Genomic DNA, 22,917 nt, shown 5'->3' with positions numbered 1-22,917 from the left:
AATGCCTTTGCCCTAAACTCCCAAACCCAAAAAAGCAACTCAGTAAGTACAGCATTGGAGGGCCAACTCCTTGTTTCTGTATAATTTTCCATAGAAAGGGACGTTCAGGGCCCTGAAGGACATGGGGGGAGACTGTGCAGCCTTCTATTGACTCTCTCTGTTCACTCTCAGTTACAGTTTCTGCTTTCTAACACTTGCCTGCTGCAAGGCAAGTCCTTTGTTCCCCTAAGGGCTTTAATCTACTGTTAACTGTACAAAATGTGAGTGGATCTAATTATGCTTATATATTTAGCAATCCTATAAATCATTCCTTGAGACTGCAGATAGCCTAGAAATTCTTGGCATGCCTTTAGCTAAGCAAATGTAAAGCTGTGGGCATGTCTGTATGAGATAGAGATGTGTTACAAATGAGAATGTATATAGCATGAAGATGACACTTCGATGGGTGATTTGCTTTTATCAGAACTGGTTGTGATCCAGTTTTGCTAAGGGTGGAGAAATCCTGATGTTTGAACCGTGCCTTAACAACCCCAGACCAATGCAACCGGCACCCTGGGACTTGTAGAATTCAAGATACTTTGGATGAAGATTCAAAAGTATTTGGTAACATAATATTTCTGACTATCTCTTCTTCCCCTTCAGCTCTGAAATAGAGATCCAGAATTGACATAGGGTTAAGCCACCACAGGCAGATGTACTTGGAAACCTTCCTTCTGATGGCTGGAGTATTTTCCAAGGCTCAGAAGCACCTCTGATTTAAGAAGACACATGCAGATCCTCTTCCCCTTTGGCCTCACCACTTTACATGATTTGCAATACCTTATGGAAAGACAGACTAGTTCTCTTCCACCGCTGGCAAAGACAGAGCTCTGCTATCTGCTGTATTAAAAGCTCATATGAACGTGCTGTTGTGATATGATACATTGCCAGCTGAGCACCAGCAAACACAAGAAACATATTTTTACGATCCACAAAAAACTGACTTTGTATTTTTAAAATCTTTTAGAAGTGCTGAATTATTTTTATGATGGAGGATTTAATATCCCAAGAAATGCACTCAGCTTCAAGTAGTCAAAAGGAAGGTCAAATCTGCACCTGCTTTCCTTTACAATGTCACTTTTGGGCAAATCTGCTGTTACCTTGCTTGATGCTGGTCAACACAGAGCATCTGGCATGGAGGTTCATGAGGAGACATTCAGCTCTCCTTCAGCCAGAGGCACTGGCTCTGTCCTGAGGCTGGTGTAGGCAGAGCAAGCCCTGAGAGCTGATTCCAATCTGAGCTGTAGGTCTGGGTGACTTCTAATTCTGGATAACAAACCTGCTGGCACTAGGAAGCATCTGTCATCTTGTCTGAAATATTAAGCAAAATGGACTTTGTCTTTTGCAGTTTTTGCCAAATTATAGGATATTTTCCTCAATGGCTTGTCTGCCATCATGTAACATGAAGGCAGGTAGGCTGCCAGCCCATGGGAGCATGTTTCTTAATCTGCCTTGTTTGCCATTAGCTACTTAAAACATTTGCCTTGCTCATTAGCATTTCAAGGAATAGGAGCTTGGCATTGTAGGGGCAGCCCCTGTCTCAGCCATCAGAAACAGAAGCTGTGTCTGCACAGCAGAGGTAGGCACAAATGCCCTGACTTTGATTTAGCTACAGGAACAGGGAGAACAGCAGGTCATGGGCTGCAGGGTGGACTAGCAAACCAAGGTTAAACCCTGGAGGATCCCTGGTTCATTCTGACTGCTGCCTCCTGGGGAGCCTTTTGTTACCATGTCTACACTAGCATTGTTATTCAGGTAGGAAAGCCAATGCCTGTCTGCCTATGCTTGCTCCACCACGTTGCTGCACTGGCGGGCACTGAAAAGCCATTTCTGCATTCCCTTATTCCTCTGCTGTAGGAGATCTATAAGAAAGTGGACAGAGATTACTCTGGTACCATCGACTCCCATGAGATGCAAAATGCCCTGAGAGAGGCAGGTGAGTATGCTGCTTGGGACGCTGTTGGATCACTGCAGTCCATCTGCCAAATGACAAAAGAAGAACAGTGGGGCCTTTAATGGCATTTCTTCATCCCTGTTGCCTATAGCACAGTGTGGCCAGTGCCCTTCTCACTTTCTGACAGTCACATACCACTACATCCTTTTGCTAATACATACATCAAAACCCATCCTCAGTTCTGTGTTATGAACCACTAATAATTTTGTCCACGCTGTGACTATTGTTTATCCATCTGGTTATTACTTGCTCTATTTTTGACCGCATTATTTCCTAATCTAATTGTCCTCTTTCAGAGCTGTCCAAATCTTCCTTCATTTGCTCCCACCACCATTGTCTACACTAGAGAAGGTGCAATCCTGATCAAGGTGTGCCCCAACAACCTCCTCTCTGATCTGTGCTATTCACTTTTGGAGCAGCGCTTGCTCACCCGGGGCACCTAGGGGAGCACTGGCTTTTTTATTTGTCTTATGCTTGGTCGAGTTTATGTGAATGATGCAGAGACAAAAATAACTCTAATATGGGCCTGAATTGAGCCCAACGTATTACGTGAGCTATTGGCTCTACTGCAATCACTGGCATTTAGCTGCAGTGCCACGACTTGCTAATTAGGGGTTTATCTGGGGAACACAGGGCTGATTATACTGTGAAACATTGTAAAATATGTAGTCTGACAAAATGCAGTGTAGGAACTTTATGCCTTTCTTCACCCAGCAAAATGGGCTTTGGAAAGGACCCACAGCAGAGATGGCTGATGGAGTCCAACAGGCTTTCTTGGGGAAATACAAGTCCTCAGTCCTTCATCCAGGGCTGACTGCAACTACAACAGTCCATGGATAAGTCATATCAAAGGTAGCAGATTAACCTGCCATGTCAGTGATTCATGTTCTTCCCATGCCTTCAGGTTTTACGCTCAGTAATCAGGTGCAGCACAGCATTGTCATCCGCTACGCCTGCAGCAAGCTGACCATTGATTTCGATGGCTTTGTGGCCTGTATGATTCACTTGGAGACCCTATTCAGTAAGTACTTCCATTCATCAGCTAAGGGGAGTTTCTGAAAACTTTGGGGTTTCATTAAGTATTTGGTGTCCTTTAATTCTATATGTAACAATTGCCTGGAATAGTGAGAGTGCCAGTTAAATTGTCTGTTGGAAAAAGTGGCAGAGAAATAGCAAAAGTCTTTCTGTCTGAATGACTGTGGAGCACAGGGGACGTGTTTTCATAACTTCCCCTGCTCTTCTGCTTTACAGTCATCTACACTTAACGGTCAGTGCTGTGTCCCTCAGGTTGTCCCATCTCCTGTAAATAGTACTGTTTATCATTTGCATTCCCTAAACAGACTTGATTTTGTCTGGTTCATCCCTGGATCATACCAGATGCTGGTGCATCAGATTTTACACTTGTCCTGCTGCCAACTCTCAGTTTGCTGCTGTAGATTTGAAGATTCCACCCTATGAAGAGGGTTAGGAGTTACTTGTAACAGGAAAGAAGAACAGCTGTAATATTCTTTTACTGAGCCACTCTAGAATTCATGTAGACCATGGCAAAAAGCCAGACTTCTAAATTTTGCCAGACTGATTCTCCACATGCCAAACTCTGTCATTTTTATCCAATATTTTCCCCTCCTCTTCTACTTTTCAGAAGTGTTTCAACTTCTGGACAAAGACAAGAGTGGAGTCATCCAGCTCTCTCTGGCTGAGGTGAGGCTGGTCAGATTGAAATAATATCTGGTTAAGCTACAGAAATGGACTACACTAAAAAGCATTTATTTAAAATGATTATTATAAGTGGTAAAATGAATGTGACTTCAAGGGAAAGTTTGTCTATGAGAAAAGGCTCTTCAGCTTGGAAGGCTTGTCCAAGTTAATAGAATGAACCTTATAGGAGCAAAAAGGTAAAGATATGTTCAAAACCCCTGATGTTGCTTGAGAAGATGCTTATGCATTGTGTTTCACTGTCTCCTTTCAGTGAGCAGTGGTCAATTCGTTAGAAAACACACAACAGGGAAGTGTTCTTGTCTGGCAGAGAACGTACTGATCAACCTGCTAGAATTAGAAGAGACTTTTTAAGATGCTCGGTCTTCTTTTTCTCCATATTGTTTTTAATGCAAATTTCTCCTGTTGAAGCTGTAATAAAAGTAATCAGCTTGAGCCTTTCCTTTGCAGAATACAAATATATCTCAGGAAACAACTAGAAGGGGCCCCAAGAGGTCCATCCAAATAGTCCTCTCAGCTGAAAACTGGCTGAAAGGGAGGAAGACAGGAAGCCCTGTGACCCTCAGTAACAGTTAGTTAAATCTAACTGAATTTCTATATTGCATACTCCAGCCTAGAATTTTTCAAAGGTCATGCAGCTTGCCCTGGAGAACTGTTCTTCTTTCAGAAGAGACAGCACTTGCAGCCTCTGAGGCCAGTCCTGGTAATAAATTTCCCTGAAGTTCCAGAGCAGATGGATCCTACACATACAACAGATTAAAATGCAGCTCCAAACTTTCCCAGCTTGTTCTCTCAGAGCTGTGGTAGGGTGTCCCAGTGGCATCCTGTGGACCTTCCAGATGGTCTGACTCCTTGTTCTCTTTTTCCTTCAGTGGTTGTGCTGCACTCTGGTGTGAACCACAGTCAATTATTTCAGCAGAGACCTCTAAGGCTCATCTGAACATGGATGCATTCATCTTCTCCTTGTTATGGAAAGCAGAGAAAGGAGTTTGGTATTTATTACTGGCAAACTATTTTAAGCCTGCTAAAAATGAAGTGATTTCTTATCAGTTAGAAAATAAATACACTCTTGAACCAAAAAAGATAAGCAAACAAATAAAACAAATAAATAAACAAACCCAAACCTTTACTTTTCCTGCCAATATAGTATTTCCATGATTCATGCTGAAATGTCACAAATGTTGACGCACATGGGCCCAGGTGGCTTTGTTTTGACTTCTGACGGTGTATCAAAATTCATCAGCGTTTAAAATCCTGCAAGGGATCTCCACTGCCTGCAATGTTCAGTATGTGTTTCACAGAGAGAAACCCATGCTCAGAGCCCAGGCAAAATCTTTGCTGCTGCTCTGGCTACCTCTCTTCTGAGACAACTGTCCACTTTGGCTTTGCCAAGCACCTGCAGAAGCTGGGGTGAGGATCTCAAAGGCAGATGATGAGCTGCTGGAAGCACAGGGGAATTGGGCAAGGACACAGGCCCAAGGATGAACAGGGAATTAGGCAGCAACGATGGCATTCCTCCACAAGCCTTGGCTCAGTCTTCCAGGAAGAGGAGCAGGGATGGAAGGTCACAGGCAAGTTGCTGCAGTTATTTCAGCTGAGCCTTTCTCCTTTGAATGCTTGTCCATATGTGTACTTCAGTACTCAGAGGTGGGGTCTGCAGTTTTACAAGGTGAATGATTGGAGCCCAGAAACTCATGAAGGCAAGAGCTAAAGCAGAAATATAAAACACATGTTTTGGTGGTCCAGGAGCTTGAGCATGAATGGGATGTTCTAATGTGGATCACAGTTTAAAGAAGAAACTGAAGTTACTATTCACTGGCTAACAATGCTATGCTTTCCTAACATCTTCTAAAACCTTTGTTCATTTAAAAAAAATTCTTGCATTTAATTTCACAGTATAGTGAGTGATAGCACAGCAATTCAGGCAAGGGAATCTAGCAGTTGTTTTCAGCGATCAGAAAATATTTCTGTAACTCACAGTAACAATCTGATGAGATATCATGTCTTCAGTGCTTCACCCCAGGAGCAGGAGTGCAGGCAGAGGTCTGTGTTCCCAAGGCAGATGTATGGCCAAGGCTCCATACCCCTCTCTCTTCAGTGCAGTGTTTGACAAAGGTCTTTCTCCACACCTGCTTACTCCCAAGCTCTTTCTTTAAGCAGGAAGAAAGCTGTTTTTGGTTCCTGTCTCCAAACACAAAACGCCTAGTGACAAACCCCAAGCATTTCTTCTTGGTGCTGGATACAGCTGTCTGACTAAAAGGGAGGTATGATCTCTTTCAGTGTGTGGCTCTGCCTTTCTAATAGACGGTATTTGCTGCTCTCATTTAGAGTTCTTGTCCCAGTAAAAGAGAAATAAATACTTCTTAGTTCAGGCTGCAGGATAAAAATAGCCAGTGGAGGAACCCTAGAATTTCTGTCTGAGTGCATGCTGTCTCTGTGCACATATCACTGGTCATGACATACATGCAGCTGTTTTAGTTTGTCACCAGTTTCTCATGATAGGTATCTACCTGCTGACCAACAGCAGAGATCTACATATCTCCACCTGCTTGGCAGACAGAGCTACCTGGTGCAAGATGAGGTCTCCAAAATCTTGAGATTTTTCTAGTGAATGCTCTGCCTGTTCAGTAAGATGAAAATGTCCTTCTTGGCCCAACATCTTGAGAACACAATATGTTTCCTTGCTAACCATGCAGCAGGGTGAGCTAACTGAATGCAGTTTCAGATTTGCTTTCTGCTCACATGTGCTATTCATCAGTTCATTCCAATTACTATCAGAGAGGCCTCTCTCCACAGTACTGGGAAAACTCAAATACATGCAGAAAACATGCACATTTCCAGTTCTTATCTCTTTACATCAAGCAAGATGCCCCCACCACAAAAATTCTCATGGTTATCTCAATGACTTTCACCCTCCTGTACAGGACAGGCAGAGTGCTGCACTCCATCTTCCTTTATCTTTGGGAAGCAGGCAGCTCCAGAGGAGCCACCTCCTCTTTCACTTGTTTTTTGAGCACAGCACTTGGCTATCAGCTCTCAGAGACCAACTGCTCAAAAATAAGCCTTTTCATGGGATCGAACGCACTCCTCCTCTGTGCTTGACACATCTGCAATAAGGCGATTAACATCCACCTTATTTTCCTTCCTTGTGCTGCAAGGTGGACAAAAGTCTGCGCTCATCAGTTCTCCCAGTTAGTCTTGATGCGACTAAAATGCCTTCTGCCTAAAACAATTGCAGCAGTTTCTGTGGAAGCAGTGGGACATGCTGGCCTGAACCAAGGCTAACGTACCTGCACTCTGGACTCTTAACACCTTGCATGTTGTTTGTTCTTCATTTTCAAAGCTGTGAAAGCTGCAGCTCCTGCTAGATTTGAGTAGCTCTGTCACAGGGAATTATAATGCATGCAAGTCACAAAGTTTTGTGAAGTTGTGATATGCACCCTGTCTCTATGAAATCTGTGCTGCATGGCATTCTCAGCACTTTATAAATAAGGTGGGCCAAGAGAGAACCCCATGGAAACTCTGCAATGGCTCTTCAGATCTTTCCTTTCTCTCTCCACTTTCTCAAAGAGTTTGCACTGCAAACATGTAAACTGAAAACTTTAATTCTGTCCATTGTTCCCATAAAATGTGATACACATTAGACCCTGTTCAGAGTTCTAACCTCGTTGTGCACTAATTGGCTTGTGGTTGCCTATAGAGGAACTTCCGTATGCATATGAATTGCACCGATGAGCATCCAACACCAGCTTTGCACTAGAGTAAACATCTGCATGAAGTGCAAGACAGTCACAGGGATCTGGGAATCTGCCTAAAAGCTAAGAGGATAAAAAGAATCAGCCTGGTACATGCAATTGTCTATCACCTGCTAATCCTCCCAGAATGGCGGATTTACAGAGGGATCTTTCCTTTCACATCACTGCAGGTTAATGATCAGATCCATGACTGTGTAAGCACAGAGGGAGCAGTTCATTTCAAACTCCTTTTCATTCTTTGCCTTAGACAATTTGACGGAACCTGACTCAATGGTATGTTTTAGTTTTTCGTTTCCATGCAGTTCAAACAACCTGGCAGGCCTGAAAGAGCTGAGATACTGTGAGCACGTTTTCCCTTTCCATCTTATTCAGGATGCATCCAAAATCCCAGCCTGCTGTAGTTGTTATCCTAATCTAAGCTTATAGACTAGAGATTCAAATAATGACCATGAAAGCAAGTGAAATTCTGAGTGTGAAAGGAACTCAAATTCCAAATCTTTTGAAGTTTCTCCACCGCTAATGATGTCCCCAGTGGTAGTTGATCTTAAAGTAGTGCCCTGCTATTGCCTGACAAGCTTGTTGCCATGGTGTCTGTCTCTGCATAACATAGAATTCTCTCTTTCTTTAAAAAAGAAATTACTTCACTTGTTACCATTGGCCGCTCATTAACTCCTTCTTTATTCTTTGAAATCTCTGATGTAGCTCTCACCTGAAGTGCAGGCCCCCCTCAGTAGCACAGCATCACCTGCCAGCATGGGCAGGAGAGCTTGGCTAGTATGGTTCTTGGGGAGAAACACGTTGGAAGGGAAGGGGTGTGAAGCAGAAAATAGTCTGTAGAAACGTTTCTGAGCAATGGACTATAGAAGCACCTGAACAAATGCTGAGACAGCAGCCAGGAAGAAGCTGAATTAATCACCTTTTCGTCCATGCAGGAACAATGTCAACAAGGTGCTCTGTAGAGGTCACATACCACTTTGAAGCAGCTCACATGACACAGCTATGTGGGGCACAGACACCAGGAAAACTGCTATGCTTTTCATGTAGAAAGAACAACAAATCTTTCCAAAGATGTATCTTCATTGTGTTGTGAACACATGAGTAAATTAAACACATTTCACTGTATATGGTTGTTTCTTCTGTGTCTTTATTCAACCCTGTAGCTCCATAGAGATGCTACTGAACTTCCCACCATGAATGCCTCTGCCCTGGCAGTGGCAGCACAGAGTATAAAGTGAAAATAAGCAACCAACCTGCATACCACTGAGGGCCTGCATTTAGACACGAAAGCAAATAAATTGATTCATTACTAGGTACCCATAGCTCTCATTGCCTTTCAGACCTCTGAAAGGTGTCAGGCTACTTCTTTGTATGCTGAAGCTTTTAAGGGAAAAAGAGAGTAGACCAGGGCAATGTGACATTGCTTTAATTATAAAATCATCAGTGCTCTCTTTAATATTTAATCAAATCCTTTTCCACAGCTTAGCCACAGATAGCATGAGATACGAGACTTCCAGAGATTTTTCATATCTGTGTCTTATTTTGTCTGCATCCCTTTTAACTGCCTAATTGGTCAGCACTCCTAGGCTAGTTCTTGGACACAGGTCTCTGGATTCCAAGTTTTTAATATCATCCATCTTTAATGTCATTCATGTAGGCTTAACCAGAAAAGAAAATCTGTCCTTTTATTTAAACAAATTTATTTGGTAATTGATACAAGTAAGATATCTGGCACAGTTACTAAGCTAGCTAGCTTAAAATTGCACATGTTTGTAAAACCATGTATGTTTTTGCAATCTATAATCACACTCTTAGTCGGCTGTGTAAATTTACCCAACACAAATTCTGAAGCAGGTAGGATCTCTTGGGATTTTAAGCAGGCTTTGTGGCCAAAACAGTTTATGGCAAATTGTGTTTGGCTATGTTTTAAAAGCTCGGCATATTTACTCATTAAATTGCATGGAGCTGGAGCTCAGGAAATGCAGTGCTCGTCAAACACAGGGTTAATTACTGGGGTTTTTTTGGTATTGTGGAAGACAGTGAGGCATCCTGTGAGTTCTCTGTGCTGAAGGGCAGTGGCATCTCTGGGCTGTTCCAAACTCCAGGTCATGTCACACAAAGGATGCTCCCCTCTGCCTTGGGTGGCATCTTCTGCTGTGGAAGATCATAATTGTGAATGCAGAAAACTAGGAAACTATTGTCAGTTTCAGAAAAAAAATCAGCATGGACTTAATTAAACAGAAGAAAGGAGATGAATGGAAAAATGAGAAAATTATAAAGTACCAACCTGACCTCTAATTTGTAAAGCACCTTTAGTCAAAATCCTGAGAGAAGGAGCTGTCTGAAGCAGCAGTTGTTAACTTAATAATAATGAAGCTGATTCCAACAGAGAGTGCCAGCCTTCTACATGTTAATTTAATTTGAACTTGTCTCAGGCTTGGGCTGGAATTTTTTGGTAGTGTGTGCTTTTATACGTGCTGGTAATATTTGAATTTCAGACATGCTGATCTGGTGTATGAAAGCTTGAATGGGAAATCAACTAAAAACATTTTAGTGTCCAAGCTGACTAGAGCACAAACGACGAACAAGATTGATGGAGAAAGAAACTAAAGTTAATTACACAGTTCATGCCCTGCATTGTATGGTGACACCAGTAACATGAGTAACCAAAAGAAAAAAAAAATCATGACTTTAAACACGGTGTGGGTCATACCAGGGATTTCCTGCGTGTTCTGTCAAGTTCGTAGAAAGGTTACGTGTAGTGCTCTGACTTTGGAGCTTGAGGTTCAGTTCTCTTCACTAGTGCCTTCCATGGTGTCCTTCAGGCATTCACTTAAACTGCCCCCTACGTGCATTTAGACCCTGCCTCCAAAGCTGCACTGCTCAGACATCCCTGTGCTCAGCTCCTAACTTCCTAGGGAGATATTGCTGCTCGGAGTTGCTGCAGATTTTGTACTGGAGCTGCTGAAATTCCTAAAAGGTGTATTTCTCAAAACGTGCAGAAATATTTAAGTTTTCAGGTTTTGGCACCTAGCTCAGCCTCAAAGCTAACCAAGTTTGCAGTACTAGATGTTTCTCTAGTGAAGAGTCCTCTGAGAGATGTAGTCCAAGGAGGATCTCTGAGGATGCCTAAAGCACCTCCAGTTCTTTTTGAAACACAGTGATAGCACTAGGGAGAAGCTGTTTTCCTGCCACTTTCACTCTCCTCTCATACACGGTGGTATGGTGGTTTAAGCACTTAACCAGAATGCATATGAGAAGCTCTGTTCAAAGCCCACCCCCCTTCTCTTCAGATGGTGCAAGTCAGCGTCTTCTGTCTCATGGGGAGGTTCTACCACCTAGCCCAGAGGTGATATTGGAAGGGAGGTGCTTCTCCATTCTTCCTCTGGAAGTTATGCAACTATACAAAATAAATTCAAATATTCACATGCCAGAGAAACAGAAGTCCTGGGTAAGATGGAATGCTCTGAGGAGAGTGCAGCCTGAGGTCTGACCCCCAAAATAAGAGCTGTTCATGGGTGAGTGGTCACCACAGATGACCCATAGGTAAAGGTCTATGACTGCATTCCAGGGGATCCTAGTGACTCTGACACTGACAGACTTAATTTTGCCTGTCCTCATAAGAACCCCTGAGCCAGCTTTGCCCATAGGACTGCCAGTATCATTCCATTTTAAAGGATATCTCTCTTCCGTATCTAATGTCCTTTCACCATTCTTTGATGTCACGGAGATATGTAATGGTGATGTTCTACTGTCAATAGAGATATACTTTAATTTAAGACAAGGTACCTTTTGAGTCCAGCATATACACGAGCAAGTCTTGAAAAATCATGGTAGTTGCCAAATCAGGATATTGCTCCTATGAATTCTTACACACAGAACAGATGAAATTATCTCAAATACCAGGAGTATGAGGGTTTTTTTTTGTTTCAACTTTGTTTTACTTTGAATGAACACTTCTGTTCTGGGATTCCTGGAAAAAAAGTGAAGTAAAATACTCTTGGCCAGATCTCCTTTAATTCCTTTAAAAGTAGCTGGCAACAGAGTAATAATTGGCTTGAGGATATTTGATGAGAGAATATTTCCATCCCTAAATTCAAGATCATTGTGTGGATAGGTAGATACAGTTAAGTCAGAACTTAGCTAGAAGATGAAAGAACCTGGCTGAACCAAAGACGTTCACTGCATTGAGCAAAAAGTGAACAATAAGTTTTGATATGGGTTTTGATAGGCTGAAGTATGTAGTAAATTATGATCTGTGCCACTGGAATGGTCAATAGAGACGTCTGGGAATGCAGCTCATTCAGAGACAAAACCAATTATACTACCAGCAGGTCTTAAAAGTATTGCAGAGCTAGACAATACTGTGCTGCAACATGTCTTCAACCTGCATTCCCTAAACATTTACTTCTAATTAATTTTCTTAGTTGCATAGCAGTGCAGTTCCTGATTACACTGGGGAACCACTCTGGGATTGTAACAGGGTGTCTATCTATTGCTCAGATTATTCTGGCTGTTGCTCTGTCAGCATACTCCCTGGCCTAATTTTGTGCTAGCCCATATATCTACAAGCACAGACAGCTTGGGGAATGCCTAACAGATCCTTCAACTGATGCAGCTACATCTCCAAGGACCAGATGGATACCCTTATTCACGCTGAGTTACTACTTGAGCAGTGCCATTGAAATCAATGGTACTACTGTGGTGGCACTTACTGCTTGATGTAAGGGTTTTGTTAAGAGCTCCTATAAACAACAGCCAGAAGAAGCTGTTTGCAGTGCATATCCACAATTTTATTCGTCCTGCAATACTTGGGAGCTAGACTACGTGTTCTCAAGTGTTGTTAATTTGGCGAGTCACAAAGCCCTTATCAATAGATGTCATGCTCCTGAAACAGGGAGCACAATTAGCCCCCAAATTAGCCGTTTTCACATGATAGTGACAGAAATGAGGAACCCACGACCCCAGATGCCTCTATTTATCCCATCTTTGTGACTGGAATACACAACAATATAGGGAAGTACATAACAAAACCATGCAAAAGTAATTACACTCAAGCCCTAAAAAGACACACGAACCAAAATCCCAGTGTGAGGAGTCTGGTTTTGCAGGAACACAAATGCCAGTGCTGCCAAATAAATCTGCCAGGTAGTATCGCATTCTTTATTTCACTTGGCTACACGTGACTGAGGCTAAATACCTGAAGTTTATTCCATACTTTTCAATTATACCGATGTGTTGTAACACCGTGTTGGCGCAGCTGGATTTCCACCACTACTGAGAAGCAACAGGAGTCTGTATCCTTTTTGCCCTATATTCTCCTGAAACTGACCAAAAATTTTGTAATATTGCTTGGTAAATTTATATCTCTTTCCTCCTTTGTTTTCAAATTTTGAGGAACCTGCCTTCCTAGACAATGGGTTTATCAGGCACTCCCCTTAAAAACCATCTGCTTCACTCCAGAAGAATATGTTCAATATAATATTGAAGTAATGCATTGGAACCTGATCAAAGGAAATATATTTTTCAAAATCCTAACTAAAATGTGGAGCTCATTATCACTGGGTGTTGTTGGCCTACAGTATTTAGCAAGATGAGAGAAGGGATCAGAAATCTATATGGATAAAAAGGGTGATTACCTTTCTAATAATTATTGCTTAAACATCTTTTGGAAAATTACGAAACCTCATGATTTCAGGCTTTGAGCTGACCTCTAATATTAGAGATTGAGAGAAATCTGCTGTGACATTTAAAATATCCCTCCGTTTGTTTGCCTACCTGAAACATTTGATCTTGGACACTTTGAGTCCTCTGGATGGACCACAGAAAACTTTCAGGAGCTGAGCAAAGAGCAGCTAACATGCCATAGAGCGGAAGGAACTTGTGCCCTTTCAGAACGATTTCACTTTTCGTCTTCATTCCTTTGCTACTTTTTACTGCATCCTAAATAAATACAGCTAAGTGGTAATTTGTATGTTTGTTCTTTATTTATAGCCTTATAAGGCAATGAAGACTGGGAAAGGTATTTGCAAAGCACAGTTCTGGACAGTTACTGAATTGACTGAAACACATTTGACCAGTAAAAGTTGTTCTAAAGCAGAGGGCAACCTATAAAAATGTAATTTTCTTTTTCTTTGAAAATAACTTCCAATGTGTGGACTTGAGGGCACTAAGATGTATACTAAAATTCTTTCCATCATCTTCCACCTGTCCTGGAAGACTGGGGAAGTCCCACTGGACTGGAGGCTGGCTGATCTTGTGCCCATCTACAAGAAGGGTCGCAGGGAGGACCCAGGAAACTACAGGCCTGTCAGTCTGACCTCAGTGCCAGGGAAAGTCATGGAGCAGGTGATCTTGGTTGCTATCATGAAGCACATGCAAGAGAACCGGGTGATCAGGCCCAGTCAACACGGGTTCACAAAAGGCAGGTCTTGCCAAACTAACCTGATCGCCTTCTATGACAAAGTGACTCAGCTGCTGGATGAGGGAAAGGCTGTGGATGTGGTCTTCTTGGACTTCAGTAAAGCCTTTGACACAGTTTCTCACAGCATTCTGCTTGAGAAACTGTCAGCCTCTGGCCTGGACAGGCGCACACTCTCCTGGGTGGAAAATTGGTTGGATGGCCGGGCCCAGAGAGTGGTGGGAAATGGTGTTAAACCCAGCTGGAGACCAGTGACAAGTGGGGTCCCCCAGGGCCCAGTGCTGGGTCCAGCCCTGTTCAAAGTCTTTATCAATGACCTGGATGAAGGCATCGAGTGCACCCTTATCAAGTTTGCAGACGACACTGAGCTGGGTGAAAGTGTCGATCTGCTGGAGGGTAGGGAGGATCTCCAAAGGGATCTGAACACGCTGGACCACTGGGCAGAGTCCAATGGCAGGAGGTTTAACAAGGCCAAATGCCGGGTCCTGCACTTGGGGCACAACAACCCTATGCAGTGCTACAGACTAGGAGAAGTCTGTCTGGAAAGCTGCCTGGAGGAGAGGGACCTGGGGGTGTTGATTGACAGTTTTACGACAATGATCCAGCAGTGTGCCCAGGTGGCCAAGAGGGCCAATGGCATCTTGGCTTGTATCAGAAACGGTGTGACCAGCAGGTCCAGGGAGGTTATTCTCCCTCTGTACTCGGCACTGGTGAGACCACTCCTCGAGTACTGTGTTCAGTTCTGGGCCCCTCACCACAAGAAAGATGTTGAGGCTCTGGAGCGAGTCCAGAGAAGAGCAACAAAGCTGGTGAGGGGGCTGGAGAGCAGGTCTTACGAGGAGCAGCTGAGAGAGCTGGGGTTGTTTAGCCTGGAGAAGAGGAGGCTGAGGGGAGACCTCATTGCTCTCTACAACTACCTGAAAGGACGTTGTAGAGAGGAGGGTGCTGGCCTCTTCTCCCAAGTGACAGGGGACAGGACAAGAGGGAATGGCCTCAAGCTCTGCCAGGGGAGATTTAGGCTGGACATTAGGAAAAAATTTTTCACGGAAAGGGTCATTGGGCCCTGGAACAGGCTGCCCAGGGAGGTGGTTGAGTGACCTTCCCTGGAGGTGTTTAAGGCACGGGTGGACGAGGTGCTAAGGGGCATGGTTTAGTGTTTGATAGGAATGGTTGGACTTGATGATCCGGTGGGTCTCTTCCAACCTGGTGGTTCTATGATTCTATGAAAAATACTTCACATAATTCTGGTCTCTGACAATTACAGAAAAACCTCACTGGGTCCCTAGGGCTCCCTCAGGAAGCACAGCATGGGGACAACCCATGGCTCTGATTTCCAGATATGATGATAATGGTGACTATAGTCCTTGGATCACCTGAAAATATCCTTTCATCATTCCTGTTTTCTAACAGCTCTAGAAAATTACTTGTGGGATTGAATAAAAACCTGCTAGAATTTTAAATAAGTGCCCTGATAGAAATCAGTCCCCAAAGTGGAGGCATCTCAATATCCAAAGGAATTAGTATTTCTGTCTGCAAACTTGGTTCTTAGTGGTGATGATACACAAGCTATAACACTCCCTTTTCATCTAGCCCTTTTAACACACTCACAGCTACACATGGCTTGATATTGAGTTTTTCCCTGTTGTCCATTCCAGTGACCAAGATCTGTGAGACAGATCTGCTTTCAAATTGGATGAGATGTATACGAGGTGCTGCATTCATTAACACTGCACAGACAATGAAATCCAAAGACTACCTTTCAGCGCAGCTTGATTAGAACCAGTGTAAAACAGGAGCAAGGGCTGCTGAGCTTTAAGATCTGTCTTACTGCTTGTCCTCTGCAATGCACTTCAAACTGCAGCACAAGTGCCTTTCTAAGAGTATAAGTGGAGGATGGCAGGTTGTGAAAGCAAAGAATGGTTATGCAGATGCTATTAGACTGGCACTTGGGAGATTTATGTTGACTTGTGTGATTTTCAGAAAGTAATTTCTTCTCTCTTGGGGTCTCTCTTTCCTGCATTTGCTGTCCTTTCTTCATTAACTTGGCTCTGCCACCTGTGTGAACTAGGCCTAAACTGCTACTCAGAGTGCATTCCTGCACTAGCACCATTATTCAGTCATCATATTGTGTCTCTCTTTGTGTGTAACAGTCTTCTATATTGGAAATGCAGCTCCATAACGAATGTACAAGTCTTCTGTTGAAAATGGAAAGACCCTCTGCACACAGGGTGGCAGAGACCTGTGTCTTCTGTCACTCGTGACATCCATAGGAATTTATACGCTCCGTTTCAAAGCATAAGAGTTGTTAGCTTTCTCAGTGACACCCATCAAACAAGGCAGATGTTTGAGACCATCATGACGAATACAGGTTCTACCAAACAAAATAGGAACTGATACTTTTTTCAGCCTAGACTTCGACTGGCACCTTTGCTTTAAATGAATTCACAAAGTATGAATGTTTGGGAACTCAGTACACCATTTCCCTGGTGATATAGAAGGGAAATAAATTCTGGACCATTCTTTTCAGGTTTTACAGGAGTAGCAGGTATAAATGGCAGTAAAACGAGTTATCACTGAAGTCACAAGTTTGTCTATAATACAAGCAAAGGTCACATCAACTAATAAAACAGTTCATTCTTTCCAGTTCAGTTTAGGAGGGTGCTTTAATCCTCAAAACATCCTTGTTGAATATATTCACATACGCAAGAGCCCATGGCTAGCTCTAAAAATAAAAGGCATGATTCATTTCAGTTTTGGACATGAATTGAACTACAAGGATCATGACTTACTGCATGGGGATGGGTCATGGGAATATCACCAGTTCATACTCAGATGAAAGAGTAAGTATCATTTTATTTCAAAAGCAATTTCAAGGCTGGAACCGTTTAATTGTGGAGACCCAGTGAGTGCATGGTAGGACTATTAAAAAGATAATGTGCCACATCCTTTTCGCAGGGCCTGGATATCTTTAAGCAGGGCTTTTCTTGAAGATTTCTTGTCTGCTCAATTGCTTACAAATAAAGGAACACTTCAGTTCACCTTGAGCTCTGCCCTAATGTATTGCTGGGTGCTCTCAGCTGGCTAGGAATGTGCATGATGACCCAGCTGCTTGGCAGCACTGGAGAGATGTGGGCTGCCTTGGAGTTCAGAAAAAGTTGTATCAGAGGAGAAAAGCAGTGAAAGAACCCTTTAGGCATCTCCACCCCATTTTTAAAGGTGCTCTGCTGAGGTACTTGTTTATGAAACGTGGCCAGAGTGAGCCAGAAATGTATGAATGACAGAGAAGTGTTGCAGATATCTCCTCTCCCAAAGAGACTTCTGAGTGGCTCAGTCCGATGTATCCTTTCTGAAGTGGTCTCCTTTTGGTAATTGAAATTCTAATTATCTCTATTTCTTTTGTATCTTTGGAATTTGTTATGTCCATTTCTATCCTGAATGCTTTATTTTCTGTCTCTAAGCAGACACAGACAGATTGCAGAAGCTCTAGGTATTGATTTTGTCGGCACTGAACTTTAAATTAGAGCTAATTTCCGAGCACACGTAAAGAGGATTGTGAATTTGTTTTAAAAAGGGTTCTCCGTCAAAATGTACTAAAATTGGTAAGCACCATTTCAAAAAAAAAACATAAACCTTGTGATAACCAAATTTGAAGGTAGTAGAGATGTATATCTTTTTTTTTGCTTTAGAAAAGAAGTACGTAAAGTGACAGGTGAATCAATCATATCTAAGAAGTTTCTTAGACTAAAACATCATCCGTGGCTTTCCAGGTGGCTATATCCTGTATTTCCAGCTAAGAAAGGGGTGTTTCTAACTTTGTATTCAATCCAGTTGTGCTACAAGTGACTTGACCCCATGCCTGCGCACAGGAACAGTTTGGTGCAGACATTTCAAGGCAGTGTTAAAGTGCCATGACAGGATTTATCCCAAGCTTCAGCTCAATCCCAACTCGCACCAACTGCTTTGATGCAAATCTGTTCCCAGGCACAGGCTTTGAGTGAGCCCTGGTGCATGGATGCAGGGGGAGGAAGCAAGGACTGAGCCTGCATGTCTTTTCACTTGTGGTGGGGGCAATGCTGGTCCTTTGGCTGGTTCTCCAGCTCTGCATCCCAAGGCAGGGAGGCTGAATTTGAGAGACGTCAGCCAAGGTGCTTCTTGGAAGTACCTGCCATCCATTTTTACATTTTGAAGAATAAAAGGATTTGTTTTTATCGCTGAATTAAATCCCCCTCTATGCCTTTGCAGTGCCCCAAGGCTGATATTTCTTATCTGTATTATATTAATTTCTTACTTTGCTTTTATTTTGGTTTGTTTTGGAGTGTTTTGGGGGGATTTTTTGCTTATTTGATAAACATTTTGTGTATATGACCGGAACACTACAAGATAAAACTTATTTGGGTAATTTTAATGGTATCTGGTGTGTTGATAGAGAAATTGAGGAGGAGGAGGGGTTTGAAGAAAGTGTTTGTATTTCACACTGTGTTGCAGCAGATGAAATGACATTCTGATTAATTGACCACTGGTAAGTGACTGTACTGACTTTTGATTGTCAGTAGCTTTTTCAGTACATGCCAGTGATCAAACAACTGAAATACCAAAGAGGCAAGGCCTGGCAGCAGGATCAGGGCAAAACAGAGAAGGATGTATTTGTATGTTACAACTGGCACACATCTGCTATTTAACTGCAGTTCATTCCTATTTCCTACCCTCAGACAACTTGATGCTAATAACCCTGTTATCTGGAGAGATAACACCACTGGTCATCACAGTTTCACTAAATAAGTGATTTTAAATTAATTATATTGCATCCTAATATGACCAGCTCTGGTTGACTCCTCACTTATCTTAGATTAGTTTACAAGGATTGAATATATTAATTTTACAGACAAAGCTGTATGTGCTTGCACAACAGCTGATGCTGAATGTCTCTGTCTCTCCAACTATCTGCACCTCTGTGACCTCCTGAAATCCTAATGAACAAGACTCACTGGGCATGGAAATCCAGAGAATCTTTCCGTTCTCATTTAGCATTGCATGTTGCCATCCCACAGCTGCGTACACTTCCCATTAAGGTTTGCGTTACTTCAGCTATTCCAGTTTTTCTCAAGGCATAAAGACTGCTCCAAAGAAGCTCCCTCAGCCATTTGGGTAAGCCCAGCATCTGGTGCTTGATAAAGTAGCCCCTTTATTTTGATTTGTTGATGATATGAATGGCATGGACAAGCTGCAGAAAGGAGGAGTAATGAGCAAGGAGCAGAGTAGGCAGAAGTCATGTAAAGCTCTTCACCTGCCTCTGTAAGAGCTACTTGAGAAATGTTTCTTCAAAATGCTCATTTTGTCAGGAAGGTACCTCTGTGTTGAAACAAATCAGGTCTATTGCATTTTCAGTCTCAGGGTAGAGCTGAAGCAGAATGGGAGTATCAATAAAGTGATTAAATTATTTTTTCTCAAAATTTTAATTTGCAGGAGAAATGTTTGAAGTCAAAACATTGACATGATTATAATACCATCTTCAATCAAAAACCCCTTACGGTTTTGGCTTTTAAACCTTGATTTAGAATAAAGAAGAAGCAGAGGTATTCAAAGTAATTGTAATTCTTCTGGGGCAGCAATAACTTCCTCACCAGTTATGGCTTGTTATGCTACAATCTGGGCACAAATTTCAATTTTAGAACTAGTTTCAATAGTCTAGTTGTGTATTCGCTTCACTGATCCTCCCAGCCCATGACAGGTTCAGCCTTCAGAGACTTCTGAGCCAAACGTATGTAACCTCCTCCAGGTTTGTCCATCTCTGTGCTGTTTTCTAGGATGACACACTACATCCAGGGGGAGGGAAAGGAAGGGCGAATAGAGGCACAGAGTGTTTCTACGTTCCTAGTACATCTATGTAATGCTCTTTGTAATGTCATGGTGCATCAGCGACTGATAACAAATGGTGGCTCCTAAACAGCAGGGTTTGCTAAAGAGGGGAAGAGCAATGAGACCAAGTCCTACTTTTGTTGAAACCATTTGCCAATATGTCAAATGTAGTCAGGGACTTACATGGCAGCTTAGGATGCCGCTTCTGAATGAGCCTGGGGAGACAGATACTTAGAGGGTGAATCCAGGATTACTAAGTGTTCTGCAAACTTCACTCTACAGTTTTAGTCAACCCACATTTTGGAAGGTGAAAAGCAGGTAAATGAAAAGATGTCAGGTGGGAGGTGAAGAACATGCTTAAGCCTCTGCTGTTAGACAACCACATACCTTCTCTGGCGGACTTAGGGAGTGCCACTCACCAATAGAGTATGCAGGATTTTTTCCCCCCAGTATATAATGTTCTCTAAGGCAGCATGTCTTGCATGCAACCAAGAAGAAAAGTCATTCTGTAAATGCTCTATGAGGTGCTGAACTATGTTATCATGAAAAAAAAATGACCGGTCTTAAGCTAGTGTGGAAGCTATACCTGTAACTACAAATGGGAGCAAGTAGATGCCATCACAGGCTGTGTATGAGACATTAGATTGCAGCAATCCTTCGAGCCATTCTTTGGGTCCATGCTAAGGAGGATTTTCTCCCTTCAGACCATTATTCACACTTGCTAATGAGTTCTAACGGAAACACAAGGTTAACTAATGTCACCTCCTTTTGCAGATGTTTTTCTTTGAGGAGAGTAGAAAAGCTCAAGAAATACAGCAGTTCAGCAGGAGTTGCAGGAATCATACCCAAGTTCTTCAGGGTTTATATCCTCCCAGCAGTAATATTTTCACCCTAGGAAAATGAAACATTGTCCGATTAGCAATATTTTATCACCTTTAGCACAGGAGATTTCCCCTCTCAACAGCTGTTTATAATTTTCCCAGTAAATTTTTCATCTATTTAAAATAACTGAGCCTAATAATTTAATTGATGACTGCTATTAGATGTTCTAAAGAAGTCTGATATGAACTCAAGTTTGATAGTAGCAGGAGTGAATTATAGACTTGAGTTTCTAGTCAAAGTAAATAGGTTTCAATGTCTCCCCGAAGGAATTTGGTTATGATTAATGTGAACAGAGATGTATAACAGTTGATGAGAGCAAAGACTGCTTATGGGAGAGAAAAGGATTATTTACCATCAGAATTAAATTGTTATTTTTATTAGCCCCAGTATGAAGATTCTGTGTCTTATAAGCACATAATGGCCAATGGAAGTTTTTGCTTTTGTGTTTCTTTTTAATAAGACTTTCTCCAGGCAAAGTCACTTTACACTTTTTTCACCTCTGTGTATTGCCTTTCTTAGAAGACACATCCACAGAGCCATTGCATGGTTAGATAAGTCCACACTGTGATAATCCAAGGCTGGGGAAATATGTTCAAAATAGTATGCTTTTACCAAAGCCCCTGAAAGTATGCAATTCAAGAGAATCTGAGCACTTTTAGCACATTGATTTTGAATTAATGGAAGGCCTGGACAGTCCAAACTGGAACTTGAAACACTGCTAGAAGCTGCTTTGACTTCCGTTCTAACTCATGTTATCCCACAGTCTTTCTGCATTGGGAAAAAAAAATAAGTAGAGAGATACTGTGACCTTCACCTCTGACTACTTCTCTCTAGATGCTAACGTGCATTTTGGACATTCCTCAAATGGCTCTTACAAAGTGCATTGAGAAACTACAAGAGTCCAGGCTGATGTTTTATGTCCTGTGGCACAGGACTGAAAAAGAACTATAATTTGCCAAGGGATTAACTTAAAATGTATGCTTTTTTCTCAGCCACTCCACATAGGCACAGTGGCCTTGCATTACAGAGGGCCTTTCTCATTCTTCTCCTCCATAAGCCTCATGGTTTTCATGTGCTTTTCTTGTTTTTCAGATGGGACTTTTGGTATGTCATCCTCAGCTGAGACACATTTACCAAAGCAAGTAGGTGCAGTTTCAGTCTTTCAGCTTGGATATGGAGCCTATATTCAAGTCTCTGTGGTCTTACAGAAGTCCTGAGCGTAAGATGTGCACCACTGTCTACACTGGACTGTCATCGGTGGCATGATGTAGTGCCTCTTAGGGGGATTTAAAGAACCTTACCCTTGAGGCCTGTGTCTGTTGGTTCTTCTCAGCAAAACGGGTTTTCTTTCCACACTGTGTACCAGACTGTGAGGTGCTACGGTGCTAGATAGCCCTGGGTACTCCCTGGGAAGTTCTGTTATTTTGGAGAGAACTGTGGCATTTTGCAGAGTCTTGTGTAGAGGACTGACTTCAACCTACCCCCAAGGTAAACAACATACAGGGGGAGAAGGCTGTCTATTTTAATGGTTTTGTATGAAATGCTACATACAACCTCTTAGGGTTCATGAGCTTGTCTGAAAATAGCGACTGTATTTGGATCCTCTTGTAATAAAGAGAGGTAGTTGTGGCTAGATTAAGGAAGAGGTGCAATCCTAAACCTCAGTGGAATTTACTTTGGGAGTATTGCTCAGAGGAGACATCCTGGCTGCTCAGAGGAGACATCCTGGCTGCTCAGAGGTGGATAGTGTCATAAATAAATGGCAGTTAAATTCAGAAGGAGAAAGAGGAGATGAGAAAGTGTAAGGAATAATAATCAGAAGTTTAAAATCCCTAAGGAAAATATCAGCTATAGTGTATCTGAAGTATGCAGCAACGTTTAAGGTCAGAGTAATTCTGTTTTCAAGCCACATCATTGCCAGTATTAAGAATAAAAAGAAGAGACATTTGTGTATTCATTTCAGACTTTGTATAAATGCTTGCAATATCACTATAATTCAAGTCCCTCCTGTTTAGACCAGACATGATTTTCCCAGATTGTTCTGTGCTTTGGTCACTTCCACTGTTCAAGCCTACTGTGACCTTGAGCAAGTCTCCCCATGTATCTCCATTGCCTTTCTGTAAAATGTGGGTGATAGTACAGCAAATATGCAAGGAAAAAATGCCCTGGATGAACATTATCAAAATTATCATAGTGGGTGGTGTAAACATAGCTTAAGGAAATACATTCTCAAACACAAAATGAATTCAGGTTAAAAACAGATACAACGAGAGGTTGATCTAAAATTTCTATTCCAA

General features: G+C 42.3%; 1 protein-coding gene across 1 annotated transcript in view; it reads left to right on the top strand.

Annotated features, from left to right (window-relative positions):
• Nucleotides 1-3,735, top strand: part of CAPN8 (calpain 8) — a 30,690-nt gene extending 26,955 nt beyond the window's left edge. Inside the window, exons 17-20 of the mRNA XM_069852761.1 lie at nucleotides 535-603; nucleotides 1,897-1,975; nucleotides 2,898-3,014; nucleotides 3,636-3,735. Coding sequence (XP_069708862.1) covers nucleotides 535-603; nucleotides 1,897-1,975; nucleotides 2,898-3,014; nucleotides 3,636-3,718 — 348 coding nt within the window. The 3' untranslated portion in view covers nucleotides 3,719-3,735. The remainder of the gene's footprint in view (nucleotides 1-534; nucleotides 604-1,896; nucleotides 1,976-2,897; nucleotides 3,015-3,635) is intronic.
• Nucleotides 3,736-22,917: the final 19,182 nt, after the last annotated feature.

The sequence above is a fragment of the Phaenicophaeus curvirostris genome, chromosome 2 (assembly GCF_032191515.1).
Source record: "Phaenicophaeus curvirostris isolate KB17595 chromosome 2, BPBGC_Pcur_1.0, whole genome shotgun sequence".
In the NCBI taxonomy this organism is placed as follows: domain Eukaryota; kingdom Metazoa; phylum Chordata; class Aves; order Cuculiformes; family Cuculidae; genus Phaenicophaeus; species Phaenicophaeus curvirostris.
Note: the sequence above shows the minus strand (reverse complement) of the source record. Positions and strands in the feature narration are given on the sequence as shown.